The sequence below is a fragment of the Eleutherodactylus coqui genome, chromosome 2 (genome assembly GCF_035609145.1).
Source record: "Eleutherodactylus coqui strain aEleCoq1 chromosome 2, aEleCoq1.hap1, whole genome shotgun sequence".
Taxonomy (NCBI): Eukaryota; Metazoa; Chordata; class Amphibia; order Anura; family Eleutherodactylidae; genus Eleutherodactylus; species Eleutherodactylus coqui.
Genome location: NC_089838.1, coordinates 238,069,477 through 238,090,877, shown reverse-complemented (window position 1 = coordinate 238,090,877; position 21,401 = coordinate 238,069,477). Strand labels below are relative to the sequence as shown.

Here is a 21,401-nt window from a genome sequence, read left to right as displayed (position 1 = left end):
CGGATTCTACTGCGGGATTTCGCATGCGGAATCCGTCTCTGCCATGTGCAAGCGCCCTATGGCTGAGGGAGGATGCTTAGCTAAAGGGGAAAGAGCTTTCCTACACTTGCTGCTACACATACACTACCGTAGTACTGGATGGGAAGAAAGGGAAGACAAAATGAATTGCTTATTTTGTCTTAAATCATGCCTAGTCAATCAACATCTCTTACAGGTTGCTATATGGCATGGCAGCTATAAAGCAAATCTTAGAACTTTTGTTAACAGCACCTCAGGCAAGTTGACTGCCCCTCATGTACAAAAAAGGGGGAAAGAATCTGCAAATCAGAAAATAAAAACAAGTGAGAAAAAAGGAATATTTTCCAGTATCTGGTTTTATCAAATTAGTTTTAGAATTAATATTCTAATTTTATGTTTATATTACTATATTATTTATATTTCATTGGCAAAATATTATAGGCAATGCATTACCTTTAACTTTAAAAGTTATAGGTTACATTAGATTACACAAAATATAGCGGTTGTCATGGCACGGCGGGATTTGACGGGCACGCATGGGTCTGGGGTGACATTGATGGGATGCAACATTGGACTTGGAGTAGTTAACCCCTCCCTTCTGTTTGTGGGCTAATGGGCAGCCAGTCAGCCAATAACTATCTTTGGAGATTTATACCAATTTATGCTAATTATACTAATTTGTATCCTGGTCTTGTGTGGTGAGGAGTGAAGTTGTATATGAGTTTTGTGCAGTGTATATTCAGTGTCAGTTTGTTATGCGCTCATTGAGTTCAGCCTTTCGTGTATCTTCAGTCTAGTGTTTCCTGTTTGTTACTGTATCCTTCCTGGGTGTTATCTCTATCTTTTATTCCATCTAGGGACATTTCCGGGAAGACCTAGGTTCCTATCGTGGGGTTGCTCTTTTCAGGGCAAGTGCACTTGTTATGCAGGTTCAGCCACTTTTAGATCAGGGATAGGGCCCAACCCCTCCTTGCTTGATGCTTAAGTGTATCCTGTTCCCCTGTCCTGTCTAGTTATTGTGGACTCTGTGATCTCGTTGTCGGACATGAAAGCAGTACAATCAACAACAGTGTCCAGTACAGATTTGATCATCTAACAGTAAGAGATTTACTAAAAACAATAATTAAAGTACATGAGAAACAGATTTTATCAAGAAATGTGTTAGTGTTGAGTATGGGCACATACTCTATTCTGCATTACCTTTCACAGGACATTCTAGGCTTACATTCAATCCTTTTCTGGTCACTACCAAATCACCCACAATTGCCAAAATGTTGTCTCCATTCAAACTGGTGACGTTTCTTCTGGAGGTTTGGATCACAGGTGGTTCTATAAGTTGTGATAAAATAAGTTATAAGTCAACAATTGTATGACATTCTGTATTATAAATAGAGATGAGTGAGTATACTCGCTTAAGGCAATTGCTCGAGCGAGCATTGCCTTTAGCGAGTATCTCCCCGCTCGAGACGGAAGGTTTGGGTGCCAGCGCGGGGGAGCGGTGAGTAGCGGCTGTCAGCAGGAGGGAGCCGGGGGGAGAGAGAGATCTCCCCTCCGTTCCACCCCGCTCTCCTCCGCAGCTCCCTGCCTGCCACCAGCACCCGAACCTTTAGTCTCGAGCGAGGAGATACTCGCTAAAGGCAATGCTCGCTCGAGCAATTGCCTTTAGCGAGAATACTCGCTCTTCTCTAATTATAAATTCAGTAATTTCAGCTGGGGCCAAGTGCTTCACTGAAAGCCAGAGCCATTGCAGCATCCCAATCCTGGCTGATTAATTATCATGTTAATTATAGTATTGATATGATATATCATATGTGGTAGAGGGCCCCCATAAGATCCAGGGCCCGCTCGCTATAACCTCTGAACTTCTGATGACAGCAACTTTGATGACTACATATGGGGCAGATTCTCCTGATTAGACTGCGTCGGTCTTTCAATTTTGAAGTTTTACATGACCGATGGTAACAGATTTCACCTTTTCACTGTTTATACTGATAAATGTAAACTGAATAGAGATGAGCGAGCGTACTCGTCCGAGCTTGATACTCGTTCGAGTATTAGGGTGTTCGAGATGCTCGTTACTCGAGACGAGCACCACGCGGTGTTCGAGTCACTTCCATTTTCTTCCCAGAAAAGTTTGTGCCGTTTTCTGGCCAATAGAAACACAGGGAAGGCATTACAACGTCCTCCTGTGAAGTTCCAGCCCTATACCACCCCCCTGCAGTGAGTGGCTGGGGAGATCAGGTGACAACCGAGTACATAAACTGGGGCCGCCCGCGGCTCGCCACAGATGCACGCTGAGAGACATTAGGGAAAGTGCCGTCCTGCTGTAGCTGCTATAGGGAGAGTGTTAGGCTGTTATCTTCGTCTTCAAGAACCCCAACAGTCCTTCTTAGGGCCACATCTGACCGTGTGCAGTACTGTTGATTCTGCTTTTAGCAGTTTTGCACAATTTATTTTTTTTTGTATATTGGGCGTGCAGACCATAGCGTCCTCAGTCTGCAGTCATTTTACTGAGTATAGGGGCAGTACTGGTGAGGCAGGGACAGTGGTACAGGGAAAGAGATATACTGGCTATATAGGCAGTGGGCTTTTTCAAAAAAATTGGAAAGGAAAATCTTTGGGCTGCCTGTGACCGTGTTCAGTTTACTGCGTGTCTGCTGGGGGTAGTAGTCACTGACTATTACCCAGCTAGGTGTTACTGCAGCCTTGCGCATAATTTTTTCTGGCTGCACTGTGCTTTCAATAACCACAGTCATCCTCCAACAGGGAAATCCATATACAGGCTATATAGGCAGTGGGCTTTTCCCCAAAAATTGGAAAAAAATACTATATTTGGGCTGCCTGTGACCGTCTTCAGTTTACTGCGTGTCTGCTGGGGGTAGTAGTCGCATTAATACCCTAGACTGCTACTATTACTGAAATTGAACTAATACTGTGCTCCCCCTATACTGCTGCTAGTGACATGTTACTGTGGCCTGTCTAGACTGCTACTATTACTGAAATGGGTGGTTGGGCAGCATGTTACCCAGGAGAAGTGGCAGCGGAGTGTCATGCAGGCAGTGATTGTGCTTTGTTGGAGGTGGTGTGGTGCTTAGCTAAGGTATGCCATGCTAATGAGGGTTTTTCAGACGTAAAAATTGTTGGGAGGGGGGGGGCCCACTCTTGCCGCTATTGTGGCTTAACAGTGGGACCTGGGAACTTGAGATGCAGCCCAACATGTTGCCCCTCGCCTGCCCTATCCGTTTCTGTGTCGTTCCCATCACTTTCTTGAATTTCCCAGATTTTCACAAATGAAAACCTTAGCGGAGCATAGGTCCCATACAAAAATGCTCGAGTCGCCTATTGACTTCAATGGGGTTCGTTACTCGAAACGAACCCTCGAGCATCGCGGGAAGTTCGACTCAAGTAACGAGCACCTGAGCATTTTGGTGCTCGCTCATCTCTAAAACTGAACAAACCAGCATTAAAACAACAATTGTTTTCTATTCTGTTTACTTGTAACAGCAATTTGGGGTTAAGGTGACATTCTAAAGTACTTAAAAAGAATACTTTCTCTCTAAACAGGAATAAAGTTTTATTTCAAACCAAAATCTCCATTTATGTTTTTACTTGCACCATTTAAATGGCCAATCTCTTCTATATTCTACTGACCATATAGCACCATGAGATATTAAAACAGTTTGATCTGATATTTTCCCAAGCAGTTACATCACTGAATGACTGGTATGACCTAGATATCAAAATCAAAAGAGAATGCAGTCTGCTATAATAGTGGTACCATGCAAGATACAGATATGATCTTCGTTCCTAACAAGATATGTCTTTTATGTCCTTATTATATTACAATTAGACCTAAATATCCCATTCTCTAACATGTACAATGTTTTCATTAGTATATACATAGCATCACCATTTGTTCATATAGTGCCATCATCTTCTATATTATAGTAAGAAAGACATAGAAAATACAAAGAACTCAGAGTATATTAAACCAACTGAAAACACTCTGTAAAATAGATAAATTAGAAAAGAAAGTCCACTTCAAAAAAAAACTTTAAACCTATAATAAGTCAGGGGTGGATATAAGAGGAAAGGTAGACAATGCGTCATATAAAGTAGTCAAGATATGCGTATGCTGCAAGAACCTGGGAGGTATAGAAGTCTGGAGATTGGCAATGGCATATGGAAGGGACTCCTAGATAAGAGAAGACATCAGAGAAGTCCTGGATATGAGTGTGAGAAATAGATTAAAGTAGTAAAGGTTGTCTGCAAGCAGACAGTGGGCAAGGTGTAGGACCTGAAGACATGTAGGCAGTGTCCGGTGGTGGAGGGGATGACAGAGGGGTGGCATCTGAGCAGCGGTGGATAAGTATAGGATAGACTTTAGAGATGCAGACTGCTGCAGTAATATAGAACAAAAATGACAATTGCATACAGTAATATTAAAGTTGTCATATGCTAACGAGAGGGTCAAATGCAGGAAATGTTTTTGAGGTGAAGATGGAAGATGTGAGACTTCAAATAGTATGTTTATGTTTCCAAATTCATATTAAGACTTTTGTTACTGGTCTACCTATGCTGATTCTATTTTTTTTATTTTACGAAGGTTTTTTCTAATAAAGGAACAGAACCTTGAATTTTACTTTATTTTAAGAATACTGTAAGAAGTATTACATGCTACGTAGTTATGGGCATCAGCTCAACTTTGTAACCCCCTGACTAAATACATGAATGTAATGTTGCAAGTCAAGATTAATATGCTTTGAGCTTTCTGAAATCAATAACATTTTGTTAAAGAAATTGATATTGAGGGTCAGTCAATATTCAGTAGTTCTTATAGGAGATTCATATATTGTGAATTATCCAATGGCCACAATTTACCTGCAAAATACAAATGAGAACCTTCCACATCAGATCCTCGCTCATTTACAGCTGTACATTGATACAGGCCAACGTCTTCTCTGCCAGGACTGCGGATGTGCAGCTTTCCACTGTTTTCTACGAAAATCCTAAGGGTAAACATAGTCCTGTTAATTATTCAGAGTATTAGGATCCCCATACACTAACAACAGCTGTCAGCTGAATGTATATTGTGCCAACACCCCCAAAAACACACACACAATCTTCTTGAACAAGTATACATGTATTTCAATTTAGGAGAGGGATAAAGTCACTGCAAGACTCCTGTGACAGTAGCTTCTCTTCTGTGGGAACAAAGGATGGGGAATGTTGAAATCTAACATGCCGATCCTTCGGTCAACTGACATCTGCATTCGGGATAGTCTCAAAACACTCCTATACACTTTAGATTAGTGATCATTGAATACTGTAGGTGGTTACCTGGGGTGCTAATGGAGGAGTGGTGGTGCAAAAAAAAAAATGATTTGCCTTTAAATTCCTTTGTACAGAGAATCAGATGATGTGTCTCAGCAGATGATGATGTTCATTGGATGCTTCTTGGATTATTAAAGGGAACCACTAAGTGATGAGGACATGCTCACTGATTCAGGTTTGGACCAGTGTATGCCAGTAGCATAGTCAGGAGAAGCCAGAGGTCGCTACATAGAAATGTCAGTTTCAGTATGGAGGAGCAGGAAGATGGTGGAGCCTGACTACAGGCTTAGAGCACAATAATCACGCAAGGATGGGAGGTTCTAGGCCAGGTTATATAGGGTGTGCAATCCGGGAAACAGGGTGAAGCAATCAAGGAAACAAGGAAGAGCAAGAAACAAAAGACAAGAATAAGGGTTAGCAGGGGAGCTTGTCAGAGGGCTGGATACCTCAACAGGTTGAGCTGCCCCCTGGAACACAGGAGCCTCTGGGTTCGAGCCCTGACAAATAGACCCACTTTATCCAATCAGAGCTTGAGATCTATGTACAGGTATCCATGTATAGATATACGTTTAATGGAAGAACAAGGGATGGTTTCAGCCATCTGAAAAATGCTCCATGAGCAGAGAATATTTCTGAGTCAGGGACCAAGCGTGAGGTCTAAGGCATATGTCTAAAAACGCACCCCATATTCATTTTACACCCCTGTATTAGGTATAAAGAGAATTTGACCCACCCTGACTGCCACTACAGGTCCCATGTCTAGTCCCCTGCCCTACACAGCCAAGTCTTAATGGTAACCCTTTGCATTTAGTTTACTAACTACACATTTTTCCAGTAAAAAATGAGGAGTATGAGGACACGGGACGCTGTAACCGGAGCGCGCAGCTTGGAATTATTGTCATTTATGTTCTCAGTGTTCTGGAATGGCTGCTACTAAATCTTGTTGTCTGAGAGGGGAAACCAGTCTGTCAGTTTAATGTCCCAACCTCTCTGTATATGAAGTGTAATATATCCCCACAGAGCACTGTATGTCTGGGTTCAGTACACTGCCAAAACCCAACAAATCCTAATCTTTTAATTCTGCGATTGAACAGGGAGAGTACAGAACGCAGCCGTCAATCATCACAAAGGGACTTTCAGAAGGATTCGGTACTGGCAGAAAATACATATTGTGTGTCATTTTAAAGCTACCATGTGGCACAGTAAGAGAGAAATTAACAAAATCTCCAGTGTGTCACTAATACAGAAATGTGTATATAATGCCAGCACTCAAAGCCTCAACAAGGCCTGCCTAATTTTTAAGATCCGTTTATGAAAATATTTGTTATAGAGTTTTTGGTATTCTGCATTTAATCATATGGCTCAGGGGATGTATAAGAGGGAATTCTTCCAAGCTAAAGTAGGCTGCAAGGAAAGATGAATATAATAAAAAGAAACATGCAAAAAGCACATCAGGAATCCTTCAGGGGCTTAGTACATTGGCCTAATGCTTAGGACTAATTGCTGCCAAGCCTAAGGATCGGGTTTGATTTCTGCCTTATGTTTCTATTCTTCTCTTGCCCACATCTCCACTTTCTTTTTAACGCAACATTTAGAACGCTCGCTATGTAAGAATGCGCCATTGTATTTCACGACCAGTAAAAAAAATGAAGATGTGGGCAAAGAACAGAAACGCACGTCAGAAATCAAACACTGATAATCCGTACCAAGACATCAGCCCATAGTCCCTGATTATACTAAGAAGGCACACAAGGGCTAGTCTTCCATGCAGGCTGATTCTCTATCCAGATACAATTTGATTTCTATCTTAGGCCGGTGTAACACGACGTATTTGCGTGTGCAATATGCATGGAATAGAACCATTGATTTCAATGGGCTCATTCACATTTTTGCGCGCGCATTTATACGCATTTGTGCACCAAAGTTCCAATAGAAGTTACTGGGGATGCGCAGATGGACACACAATACGCAAGGAGATACATAATATCTGCGTAATTCTGCTAGAAAAAAACGCATCTGGAACTCATTAGGCGAATTAGCTATTTCAAATCGATGCATCTTTGTTTGCTGCGTGTAAATGAACATGCCCTGCGGGTGGAAAAGAACAGCTACATACACCAATGTGTGCGAAAAACAGCCTCATTCAGCACCCAGCTGAATTGAGCTGAGACGCGCACAAATGCGCATACGATCGTGTGATGTCGGCTTCATGCTTGGAATTTTCATTTATACTGTTCTAGAGCAATGTACTATATGGAGCCATGAACATGTACGTATTTAACACAAGCGTATTTATGCACGCAAAATCTGCGAATGGAAAAAGCAGCAAATAGAAACCATTGATTTCAATGGGTTCCTTCACGTGTTTTTTCCCATGCACATTTTGCAATTGCGCACCAAAGGCCGCCATTTGCACAAAATCACGTGGAAAATAAATGACACCTGGGACTAAGATGGCTGGCCTGCCTACTCAAACATGGCGCTGCCAGGACCGCGCCGATGTGAGCGGTCTCAGCAGCACAAAAAAGTACAGTAAAAAGCACCGACATGGGCACGATAGCCAACGATCACACTCCCCCTACACAGTACATATACATCACGCTATCGTGAGCATATAAGTGCTTATGTCCGTGTACGTCCACTCTGAAACACAAGGGCAATCGTACTCCTTCAAATACACCCTTTCCATTCTACACGCATGAAAGTATTAGGACAATTAGACATTTAGAGCTTCAACAGACGAACGTATGTGCAAATATGCTCGCTGCAACGGAGCGTATTTGCACATAAACATGGGTTATCCACAGGGTCACACCCTTCCCCTTGCCTTTTTTAACCTGCCATAGACTTCTATGGCAGTTTTCTATGAAATACGCAGATAGATAGGGCAGGCCATTGGTTTGCTTTGTTACATTTTGCGGGCGCGAGTTTCACGCGTGCAAAAACTTGCACAGCCCTGTTTGCTTGTTTAAGTCCTTATGTGATATTCTGTGGGTTTATTGTATATCCTGCTCCCCCTGCTATTCAACAATATCACTTTCCATAATGTGTGGGATTATTTCATACTTTGGCCATTGGATTAATTGAGTGTATATACATAAATTATTGCTGTATTTAACCCTTTCCAATCCACTGTCTGACCTCTGAAGACATCATGATTTAAGGCTGTACAGCTCCGATGTTGGAACACGTCTCTTGGGGTTCTCTTACTGTATATTGCCAGCCTCTCTGCTGTCAGAGCCTATCCAACGTGTCACCTCATGCAGTACTGGCTTAAGCCAGCAGATAGCGCCGTTATATAACAGCAGAAAAAGTGTAAGCCCCCTAGGAAAATCTGGATACAAATTGGATTGGAAAGGGTTAATATCTGGCCAGATAAATTAATTTGTGTGTGATGTCATATATCTACACGCACGATCGCTTGATGAATTTAATTCAATTTATAAAAAAGGTATATTACATTATAATTTTACCCCTGGCAGAATGCCTATAATGTTGTGCTTCCCTCCGCTGTGTTAGTGAATACAGATTGGACATTTTTTATTTGTGTGTTCCGAGTATGACCGCATTCACACCGTCGAGAAAATCGTGCAGGATTTGTGTGTTGCAAGATGCAAAAATCTCACACGAATATGAACGCCATTCTATTGATATTTTCTCCTTAGGGGGAGCACCTAGTATGTGAATGGGGTCATACACATGAGCTGCTGTATTGCTGCTGTGTTAAGTCAACAGAGGATAAACAGTTGGACAGCGCACAATGGAGTTTTTTTGAATGCTCATAAAATTTATTTGGACAGTCCAGATGTTCACATAAGGCAACGTTTCGGGCTCAAATGCCCTTGATCAAGCATGTGAGGGAACTTGAAATATTAGGGGTTATGGTGACAGAATTCATCCTGTATATGGCTAACATCCAAAAGGGAATACAGTAAAAAAAAAAGTCCTGTGACATGGTATGAAAAAGGGGGACTTCAGTCTTTTAATGTGTGCGGAATACCGCGGATCGTCGGTGCAGATGATGATCGCGGATTCAGCAATAGAAATCCGGTCGTGTGAAACCGGCCTAACTGTGTGGAATCTCTTCGATTGCATCATAGAGACGTCTTGTGGTCAACAAGTTCTACAGAAGCGGAAGAAGAGATCACTACACACAAGGAGCCTCCGAGAGCCTTTTTATAGGCCAAGGGTGGAACCACTTTTAGGGCCTCTGGTGGCAAGACCGTTCATCTAATCACCCCACAACTCTAATCCTTTGCATACTTGCCTGGGATGTAACTGCATGCTGAATTTTGCAGCAAAATGACAACGTCTTCTAGGTGCTTCATTTTTTTGACAAAGAGTGTATTTCAATGGTTGCTTTCTTTAAGAATTCAGATAACTGCTTTAAGCCAGCTTTGTAGACAAGAATTTTTTATCATAATGGTTGAATTAGATTAGTGATGATTGTATATCTGCAGCCCCTATGTTTCTCTTCATGGCTCAGGAATACACAAATAGTCTCAATATGGCTGCAGTTTCTCCACATTTGTAATTGTACTTTCTATCCAATAGATCTGTGATGTATGTTTACTGACTGGGAGACGACATGGAATGCAGATGCTTGTTGGCTTATATGGTAACAGGTCAATGACTTAAATCCTTCCTTCCTACTTCACCTCCAGGACATGCTGTAATTCCACCCGATCCAGACACGCCAATACAACTGTTAAAAGTATTCTTCTCAGTATCAACATATGGGAAAAAATAAGCGATCAGAGAGAAGACGCTTGGAAACACTGACTAAGTCTCTTACTGCAGCTTTAAGGCACGGGCTTGTAGCACCTGCTATAAGCCATGTGTGACCCGCTGATTACAAAATCTCAGCCACACAAGAGAAATGTTTCAATGCTTGCAACTAGGATTTCTTTAGGGAGGAAGCTCAATAATGTGTGGTCCTCCCATATGTGTAGGAATTTCAGACCTACCACAAAAAGCTAACAAGAAGAAAATTGTTCCCCTTGCCCAGAGGATAGGTCTGAATTAGCTACAGTGGCTAGAAAAAATCTGCACACCCTTATTAAAATGCCATGTTTTGTCATATTAAAAAAATCCGACAAAGTTGAATCATTTCAGATTTATTTCCACCTCTACTACTATTCGGAAAATAGTGTAAAGCCACCTTTACCTAAACTGCAGATCAAATTGGGTAAACGAACAAGATAGCATCCACATAGGTATTACCATATATACTTGAGTATAAGCCGAGGTTTTCAGCACCTTTTTTAATGCTGAAAAAGCCCCCCTCGGCTTATACTCGAGTGAGGTTAAGAAAAACAAAAAAGAAAAACCTGCAATACTCACCTCCCAGCTGCCGTCTGTGCCCCTGGTGTGAAGGTCTCCCTGGCAGTGCGGCAAGCTGCTTGAGAATTCTCCCCACTGTCATCTCCCTGCTCGGCTTTGAATTCCCCTGCCGTTAGCGCTGTGTAAGTAAGCGTTGTGATTGGATTAAGCGGCAGCCAATCACAGCCTGCGCTCGATCATTCACTGCCATTCAGTGAATGACATCACTGAATGGCTGTGATTGATTTATCGAGCACCGGCTGTGATTGGCTGGCGCGTGATCCAATTATAGTACTTACTTACACAGTGCTAACAGCAGGGGAATTCAAAGCTGAGCAGGGAGATGACAGTGGGGAGAATTCTCAAGCAGCTTGCTGCACAGCCAGTTAGACTATCACACGAGGGGTACAGACGGCAGCTGGGAGGTAAGTATTGCAGGATTTTTTTAACCTAGTATATACTAGAGTATAGCTAAGCTCATACTCGAGCCAATAAGTTTTACCAGTTTTTTTGTGGTAAAATTTATTGACTCAGCTTATACTTGGGTCGGCTAATACTCAAGTATATACGGTACATCCTCAATCTCTACCAGTAAATTACCCTCAGTGTAATCCATGTTGATGCAATAAGACATATAAAGGCAGTGTGACATTTATTAGGGTTCACTTACCTGTCAGAGAATTTCAAAGCTTCTCCATTCTTACTCCATGTTAATTTACTCTTAGTTTCACCATCAACATGACATTGAATAGTAATCAGTTGGGTTTTATTAGTGATAAAGCCATTACTCCCAATGATCAGATGCAGCGTCTTGTTAGAAGACAATATATACCCATTCTTCTGTTTGCGCATGATTAGTAGCCTCTTTCGGCCATCCTTTTCTAAGGCTTTATTACTGGAATGCAACACACTATCTGGTTCCTTTGCAATCCGCTTATGGTTTGATACACTGTCTTCATTGGTTCCCTTCCACTTCTCCAATGGCGATTGAGGTTTAGACAACTCGTTCACTACGTGCGATATAATCTGACTTGCAAAATCATCACTGATTTCACCAGCCTCAATAAGTTCACTCATGTTTCTAACCAGAGCCTCAAACTGGACAGTATCCATACTGTAAGCGCCTTGTAGAACGGCTGCCTCCAGCCTTCTGTCTTTGAATTCCTGAGAATTATATATCTCTGCAGAGTTAGTTACCAGAGTTTCAATATTTCTGATGACATCCTGGGCCTGGTTGTTTTCATGATACAAGTTATTGTCTTTATTCCATGATTTCCACATCTTACTCATTTTGTGCCACTTTTCCCCCAAGCTGTTTGCTTCATTGGGATCTTTTTCAAAGCTAGGTGCCTCGAGAAGTCTATTATCAGTGCCAATTAGCTTAAGAACAAAGGTTTCATAAGCAGTTTGTGCAATGCATTTGTAGACACCAATATCTTGAACTTCCAAGTTGTGGATCTTCAATGATCCTGATTTTGTAACTCCAAGTTTTTTGGAATATCTTAAAGGTTGTCCATCCTTTTCCCATTTAATAAGGAACTTTTGGAAACGGCGCACAGGGCACTTTATCACTACGGAAGTCTTGGGCAGTAAATATGCTCTGCTCCCAATGGTAAAATTAATACGTTTTTCTTGTCTGGTCTGAATGTAGACTCGATGGATGGCGATAATTTCTGGAGGTCCAGAGATGTCTTCTTGCTTAGACATATGTTTGTTTTCTTTGAAACATGGAAAAGCAGAATAAAACATGATTTTTAGAAAAATGATCAAAATTACATTATACAGGTCATGAAAACGTGTTTGACAGTTGCACCTTCGAACTCTCATGTTTCAAAAAGCATACCTAATGATTGTTCGCACTTTACTGGCTACTGCAAGAATATAGGTCAAAATGTGTACAGTTTTATTCTAATACTGTGGAAGTTAAATGTCTTCTGTAATCTTTGCACTATATTATAGGATTATAAAGGGTTTCCAGGAAAAACCACTGATGGTCTATCTTTTACCCCCACTAAAACATCATGGCCCATTCATTATTTAACCAGGCGTAGTGACTCATATGAATGTGCAACTATGCCCAATACTGCTGATCAATGGGAGTCCCAAGTGTCAAATCCTACTGATCACTATGTTGACAGCCTCTACTAAGGTTTACTAAGTATAGGCCATCTATGTCTTTTCCTGGAAAACACTTTTAATTCTAATTTCATACATTTGAGCATTGCCAATTAAATAAATCTAAAGTGCACTTGCAGGAGATCTGCTTTTCCCTTCATTCTATTATGGGGGTTAGGGTAGTCTTCAATATCCAAAGAGCTATATGTGAAATATTTTTATACTATAATATATTACATTTTATTGAAGAGTGGATAGCGGAGTTGCACAATAAAGTTGGTGGCGGTGGCTAGTCAATCTTGAGTTCACCTACTAAGCTTTACACCACTCTTCGTTGACATTGAATGATGGTACAGATTAATAGAATTAGCTTGAAATACAAGATTACTATGGAAACTTTACCATCTACAAACTACTAGAGATGAGTGAGCACCCAAATGCTTGGGTCCGTGTTATTCGAGTCGAGCTTTTTGTAAAATTAGAGAGCTCTACTCGAGTAACGAACCCCATTGACTACAATGGGAGACTCGAGCATTTTTGTATGTGGGACGCCAGGTCCCGAGCCTTTTTTTTTTCTAGTTCTCTCTCTCTCGGTCTCTCTTTCTTGGTCTCTCTCTCCCCTGCCTGCCAGACAAAAAATTTGACATTGACGCGCGCTTCGTCGTGGCAGGGAGGGGCCAAAACAGGCATGTCACAGCGGGGAGGAGTCTTGATGCTCGTTCGAGTAAGGAGCACCATCGAGTACGCTAATACTCGAACGAGCATCAAGCTCGACAGAGTATGTTCGCTCAACTCTACAAACTAGCATTTTAACCCTTTCCAATCCACTGTCTGACGTCTTCCTACATTCTGATTGAAGCTTGTACAGCTCCGATGTCAGAAGACATCCGACAGGGTATTCTTACCATCTATTGCCAGCCACTGCGGAGGCTCTCTGCTCTGGCGCACACACACTGGCTTTAGCCAGCAGATGGCACCCTTGTATAACAGCAAAAAGAGAAAGCCTTTTAGAAAAACTCTGAATCTAAAATTGGATTGGAAAGAGTTAAGATAGTATTGTGTCAAATCCATCAACTTGTAACTGGTATCACAAAGGTGAACTGGATGGCCGTGGACTGACCTTGAAGCTTATATGCAACTAACAGACAGTACAGACTCGAAGTTCCTGCCACACAAATAATAGCATGAAGTTTGTGAAAGGAACTGGTGTTTCGATTGCTTACTTTGTGCAAGTTAGAAGACCATGTAAACACCTTGGTGCACAGCTTGACTTTTGGCATTGGCCTATTTTAGAACAACATGCTCTTCCAGCCTGACATATCATTACTGAGTAGGATCAAAATGAGGAATTTTTATGGTTGCATAAAAAATGTGCCAATATACAATGCATATACAAGTCCTAACTGTGTAGCCTAAAGGCATGTTGAAAAGAAACACAATGTGTTACTTAAAGAGCTGCTTTGGCGTAATCTTAATACATACAGCAATGTGTTAATTTCCCTTCCATGTAAATTGAGTCAACACTGCCAATGTTTTTGAAAATCACTCTCCACCATTTACTGCACATTTCAAAGCTAACGTTGCGCTCTTCAACTTTCTGCAATTAATTACATTAACTAAGATACGTATGGTGCTTTTTTTTAACCTTATGCCAAGAACATTCCTGGAACTCCATTGGGTTTTTAAATGTGCTACAATCTCAGCCGGTTGGCATTTTAATCTGAAATAAAGCCCAAGCAAAGAAAGTCTCTTATTATGCAGAAGCTGTTAGAGCGATTTTTTTTTTCTAACTATAAATTCATATGAAGGCATAATAATCAGTCCGCAGCCAAGCCCAGGATTTAAGCATAGTTAATTTGTCAACTTTTCACATCAAAAGCAAAAACTTGTGACACTTTCATTTGCACATTCTTTTCATACTCAAATCATTAAATCCACATTTCATTGCACCTGTAGCTTGTTTTAGTGTTTTCAAAGACCCCCAGGCCACCATGTGCCATATTTATAGCTCTTTGCAGTGCTAAGCCATTAGACACCTTATAAAATATTCAACTGTATCTGCCATATGGCGTCTGCTTAAAACTGCATAGAAGATACTGCGCTATAGATTTAGGCGTAAAGGAAAATATGTGTTTGGTCTTATACATTTTAAATATATATATATATATATATATATATATATATATATTTTTTTTTAATGATCATTATAGTAGGTCTTCCATTGCGACCTTGTAAACAACCAACACTTTTTGAAAACCCCAAATTGCCGAACAGTCATCCTAAAGTATATAGCTCATGCATTCGGTGCTAGCATGTCTGAACAGACACCTAGCGTGATAAGTCTAAGGCTTCTAAGTCTTTGGTCTGCTAATGTACTGTAGCTGTAGTCTGATCTACACTTTTACAGTCTTTGCAAGCAGAACATCTGTTAGGAAAGGCACTAGAGATGAGCGAACGTACTCGGTAAAGCACTACTCGTCCGAGTAATGTGCTTTATCCGAGTACCTCCCCGCTCGTCCTGAAAGATTCGGGGAGCGCCGCGGAGCGGGGAGCTGCAGGGGAGAGCGGGGAGGAACGGAGGGGAGATCTCTCTCTCCTTCTCTCCCGCCCGCTCTCCCCTGCTCCCCGCCGCAACTCACCTGTCAGCAGCGGCGCTCCCCAAATCTTTCAGGACGAGCGGGGAGGTACTCGGATAAAGCACATTACTCGGACGAGTAGTGCTTTACCGAGTACGTTCGCTCATCTCTAAAAGGCACACAAATAGATGCTTCCATAGATATGAAAAATGTCGGCCTTAGGGCAAAAACAGATGGGCGCATGCATTAATATGTTAATGTATTATCGCATGAACCAGAGATGGGGGGAGGGTTTGACTATTCAAACTCCCCGCTAGTGCGTGCAAGTTAAAAAAAAGACTGTGAGAAGATAGTTCCTGCCCTATCTTTCGTACATGTAGAAAAACTACTGGCGAGAAAGATAGGGTAAGTCATATCTCTTCTCCTGCGTAGTATTAATGCGTAATAATCCCGATAGAGAAAATGAATCCATTGAGGTCAATTGTTTTGTTTCTACCCATTGTGCGGCTGTGATTTTCACGGCCACATAACAGGACTAAAACACACCCAATTATTTAGGCCCTCATTCTGGCAAATTTCATATGTCTGCATGGCCTATGTGTATATTTCACAGTAGATAATAAAAAAATGCTATGACTGGTATAAATGATAACTGTTGGCACAGATTTTATTTTCTCAATTGCTTTTAGTGGCATAGTAGACATATAGATCATAGGTTCCACAAACGTTTCTAGCTTGTGAGCCAATTCCAAGCATGACCCAGATTGGATATTAACCCTTTCAAGACCAGAGGGTTTTTTTTTTGTTTTTTTTTTTCTAAATTTTGTTTTGTTTCATGCCAACTTGCAAAAAATTCGAACTCGTTTATTTCTCCAATGACAGAGCCGTATAAAAGCTTGTTTTTTCTTATAAGAGCGAAGTCAGACGAGCGTTTTTTTGCACAAGCCTATGTACGCAAAAAAAGGAGGTCTGATAGAACCATTGGCTTCTAATGGTATGTTCACATGTTCGTCTTTTACAGGCGCAAAATACTTGCGCCTGCAAAAGATAGGACATCCGTGTGCCGGGAAAGGCCGTGCTGCGCGGATAGATCTTTAAATCCCCGGCAGGAGAAAGAGCTGCAGGAGAGTGTAGGGGAGCCAGCGACACAGTGCCCAGAGCCCCCACAACAGCAGAGAGGTGATGTATTTTTATTTTTTATTTTACAGCTGGTTTTCAGGGAAGGGCTTAAATTTCAAGACCTTCCCCGAAAATAACTGCGGGGGTTGCCTGCATCCCATTGCGCAGTAGCGCCGACCCCATTGAAAGCAATGGGCACGGATCTACAGTCACACGCATTATGAACATGCGTGGAGCGCTTTTTTTTTGCACATGTATATGCCCCCCCCCCCAAAAAAAAAAAACGCTCGTTTGACTGAGCCCTAAGTGATTGTATTTTTAAATGGCACAATTTAATGTACCTTATAATTTTTTTTAATCAGATAATTTTTATTGAATTTATAATTTTCATACTGTACCACATAATTTCTGTGCATTAATATATACATTAACGCATAATATACATAATGAATATTATTACTCCACCTAAACAGTAATTGTATTTGAAACATAATTATATTTAAATAGATTATACCATCCCCCATTCCAACAAAACCTACTTAAACAAACAAAAAAACAAGATTAGGGACCATTAGATCTGCAGCTCAGACTTGTCTGTCTCCTGCTATTTCTGGCAGACGTGAGCGTTGTTCTGCTTTCCCTGTAACTTGAACTGCTGCATACTTCTCTCCAGCACTTAAATAGTTACATGCTGCATAGCTCCTAGCTCAGCTGTAGGGTATTGGTAATTACACCCCTATTTAGCTTTGCCTCATTGTTGTTGTGTGTATGCTCTGACACCCAGCATAGGTCTCTTCTCCATCTTCTTATCTGTGCTTATCTTGTAGTTTATCAGAGTTCATTTGTTTGCTGCTCTCCAGTCTTTGTATGCCTCCTGTCTTGTATCATGTGGCCTGTTCCTAAGCCATGTCCGTGTACGCTTCCCCTTTTGCCTTCCTGTCCCTGAACTATTCCCGTCCTGCTCTGTGTTTTCGTGTATACAGTGGTGTGTTCAGTGTCCCATCAGGGTTAGTATGGGCTGAGAGGAAGACCAAGGGGCTGTTCTTATCAAGACACCTACCCCGCTTCTAGGCAGAGTTGCCCCTCTTTCCCTGACTAGTGAAGAGCAAGGTTTTCCATCCATATTGCTCCTCACCGGTCTGTTTCTCATCGCCTGGTACTGGAGCCTCTGATCGCCAAGGGTCAGCTGCTAACCTCGCCTGGATTGGTTCTACAACAGAACTAGTAGGTTGACTTAGTGGGTCCACACAAGGTCTAACTCTTGTCACCTCTCCCACTAGCCCACTCTAAATCCCATAAACTTTACTACAATAACTCTATGCAACTAGCATTCAATATTAACTATCCACTTATATATCCAACCAGGATATCTAAGGGGGGCTACAACCTGTCATTTTAGGAACTAATCTGCCAGTCAACCCCACACCGTTTCTTTCTCCCAAACCCTTCAATTGTTGCAGCGGAAATGCCAAAAAAAATATTTCAAAACATTTGGAATTGCCAACCCACCAGATCACTTATTCCTTTGAAGGGTCTCCAATTTAATTCTAGAGGATTTCATATTTCACAATAAAGTCTTAAATATCATATGGCATGAAAAACATTTTAATGAGATTTTCCCTGCCAATAATTGACAAGGGGATGCGATTCCAAACCTTAACCTCATCTTCGTATCAATGGAAGTAAATTGGCAGAAATAAAGCCTCAGGGCTTAGAGGATACCACAACTCACAAATATTTGAATTCTTTCACCATTTGAAGTTGCATATGTTCCAATGAAAAATCCACTGGCAAGAGACCTAAGTGAATTACAGATTTCCCCCCAATTAAGACCGGGTTTGTACCACTGGATTGGCCCATTGCCAATATGGTTCCAATATACAAAAAGGGGTCAAGAAGAGAGCCTGGTAACTACAGGCTGGTAAGTCTCACTTCAATAATTGGTAAAATATTCTAGGGATTTCTGAGAGATGCCATCCTAGAATACCGCAAGGAAAACAATGGTATAACTCCTCATCAGTATGGGTTCATGAGGGGGTCGATCATGTCAGACCAATTTGATCAGCTTCTACAATAAAGTAAGTTCTAGGCTTGACCTGGGAGAATCTATTGATTTCGTATATATGGATTTTTCTAAAGCATTTGACACCGTGCCGCACAATAGGTCGATATATAAAATGAGACAGCTCGGTCTAAGCGAAAAAATGTGTATCTGGGTAAAGAACTGGCTCGGAGATAGAAAGCAGAGGGTGGTAATAAATGGTTCGTACTCTGATTGGGCCACCGTTGCTAGCGGGGTGCCACAGGGTTCAGTATTAGACCTCATTCTGTTCAACATACGATAGAAATTATACGAGATAATTAATACAGTGGAGGGCAATATATGGCTAGATAAGCTGGGGGCTTGGGTAGAAAAATTGCAAATGAAGTTCAATGTTGATAAATGTAAGGTTATGCACATGGGCAAGAGAAACGGATGTCACCAATATACACTAAATGGGGTACTGATAGGGTAAAGGGAGATAGAAAAAGACCTGGGGATACTAGTTGACTGTACACTAAACTGGAGCAATCAATGCCAGTCAGCTGCTGCAAAAGAAAATAAAGACATGGGGTGCATTGAAAGAGGTATAGGGGCAAGGGACGAGAACATTATTGTTCTATTGTATAAGGCACTTGTCAGGCCCCACATGGAATACTGTGTACAGTTCTGGTCACCAGTGCTCAGGAAAGTTGTTGCAGTGCTTGAGGGGGTTCAAAGAAGGGCAACTAAATTAATAAACAGAATGAATGAACTGGAATATCCAGAGAGGCTGTCAAAATTGGGATTATTTACCCTGGAAAAAAGACGGCTAAGAGGCGACCAAATAACCATTTATAAAAACATTAGGGGACAATACAAGGATCTCTCCCAGGATCTGTTTATACCCAGGAATGTGACTGTAACAAGAGGGCATCTGCTACTGTTAGAGGAAAGAAGGTTTCACCAACACAGAGGGGGGTTCTTTACTGTAAGAGCAGTGATACTATCAAACTCTCTGCCTGAGGATGTGGTGATGGCAAAATCCATAGAGGAGTTTAAGAGGGGACTAGATCTCTTTTTAGACCACTATGATATTACAGGATATTGACATTAAACAACAAGTGGGGTTGTTAATCCACGTCTTGGAGCCAGGTAGGAACTTTCAAACGTTGATCCAGGAATTATTCTGACTGCCATTATGGAGTCGGGAAGGCATTTTTTCCCCCAAATGGGATAAATTGGCTTCTGCCTCATTGCTTTTTTTTGCCTTCCTTTGTATCGACAAAGGAAGGGGGTGGAAACAGGGTGAACTAGATGGACATGTCTTCTTTCAGCCTAGTATACTATGTTACTGTGTAATAGTGAGACCCAGCATCTTACCAAATATATCAAAAATAGGCATAATAAGACCCACAGATTTACTCACATTGGCCATATACAACAACCGATCATCAGCATATGAGACACATTCCTCAATTTCTCCATACTCCAACTATATCACGTGATTGCCTTATCAAACTGGGGACACTCGTGCCTTGTTCCTCTCTCTAACACCATCCGTCCAGAAACACGACCATATACCCTCACTCTTTTCCCCCGGTCTGCAAATCATGTCCTATGAGGAACGGTTAAAGGATCTGAGAATGTTTAGCTTGCAAAAAAGAAGGCTGAGAGGAGACTTAATAGCTGTCTACAAATATCTGAAGGGCTGTCACAGTGCAGAGGGATCAGCCCTATTCTCATTTGTACAAGGAAAGACTAGAAGCAAAAAAACTGAAAGGGAGGAAACATAGACTAGGTATTCAAAAATACTTTCTGACAGTGAGGGTGATCAATGAGTGGAACAGGTTACCATGAGAGGTGGTGAGTTCCCCTTCAATGGAAGTGTTCAAACAAAGGCTGGACAAATATCTGTCTGGGATGATTTAGTGATCTTGCACTGAGCAGGGGGTTGGACCTGATGACCCTGGAGGTCCCTTCCAACACATTCTATGATTCTATGACTTTTGGTCACTTAAGCACCCAACAGTTGTCCCAGCGATTAAAGAGGTTTTGTCATTAGAAAAAAAATTTGATACTTCCTTATTCATCCCCAGGCAGTCTTCTTACAGCATCTTCTCCTCCCGATCTTCTCCTGGCTTCTCCAGTCCCCCTGGTCACCTCACCTCCAGTGAACCTCTTCTTTCTGTTATGTAGTGTACATTCTCAGCACTCTGCTTCATGCAGGTAAGCGCACGCTACGTCACTAGTGACATAGCATTCACTACGTAGTAGGTAATGCCAAATCCTACGCCAGGCTATTGATTTGACCGCACATGCACAGTATCTCGCGGCAGTAGTATATGAACACTCGCAGCCAGACATCACGCATGTGCAGTCGCGGCAGTTGCCTGTCATAGGATTCAGCATTTCTTGCTATGCAGTGAACGTTACATCACTAGTGCTATAGCTTACACTGACCTGCAGGAAGCAGAATGTCGACAATTTACGTTACGTCACAGGAAGAAGAGGATCCGGCCGGCTGGAGGTGAGGTGACCCACGGGACTGTAAGAACCAGGAGACGATCGGGGAGGAGAAGATGTGGTAAGAAGACAGCCTGGTGAGGAATAGGTAAGTATTGATTTTTTTTTCTAATGACAAAACCCCTTTAACGCTGCTATGCTTTCACATAGCAATAATCAATCAGTGAATGGAGGCGGAATGCACCAGAGATCTCTTCCGGCTGTCCGCCTCCATTCACAGTAAACAGGCAGTTGTTCATAGATGAACACAGGCTGATCATTGTTTGATTTTTATGTTTGCAGAAACTGAACGGCGAAGATAGGTGAATGAATTATCATTCATTTTTCAGTCGCTGGCAGCATTTACACTAAACCATTATCCAGCAATAATC

The 21,401-nt window shown here is 41.7% G+C and overlaps 1 protein-coding gene across 1 annotated transcript in view; it reads right to left on the bottom strand.

Annotated features, from left to right (window-relative positions):
- The window catches only part of ADAMTSL3 (ADAMTS like 3), a 398,680-nt gene that overhangs the window by 35,281 nt on the left and 341,998 nt on the right, over nucleotides 1–21,401 (bottom strand). Inside the window, exons 21-23 of the mRNA XM_066592680.1 lie at nucleotides 11,345–12,392; nucleotides 4,900–5,027; nucleotides 1,219–1,347 (exon numbers count right to left, since the gene is read on the bottom strand). Of these exons, the coding sequence (XP_066448777.1) occupies nucleotides 1,219–1,347; nucleotides 4,900–5,027; nucleotides 11,345–12,392 (1,305 nt within the window). The remainder of the gene's footprint in view (nucleotides 1–1,218; nucleotides 1,348–4,899; nucleotides 5,028–11,344; nucleotides 12,393–21,401) is intronic.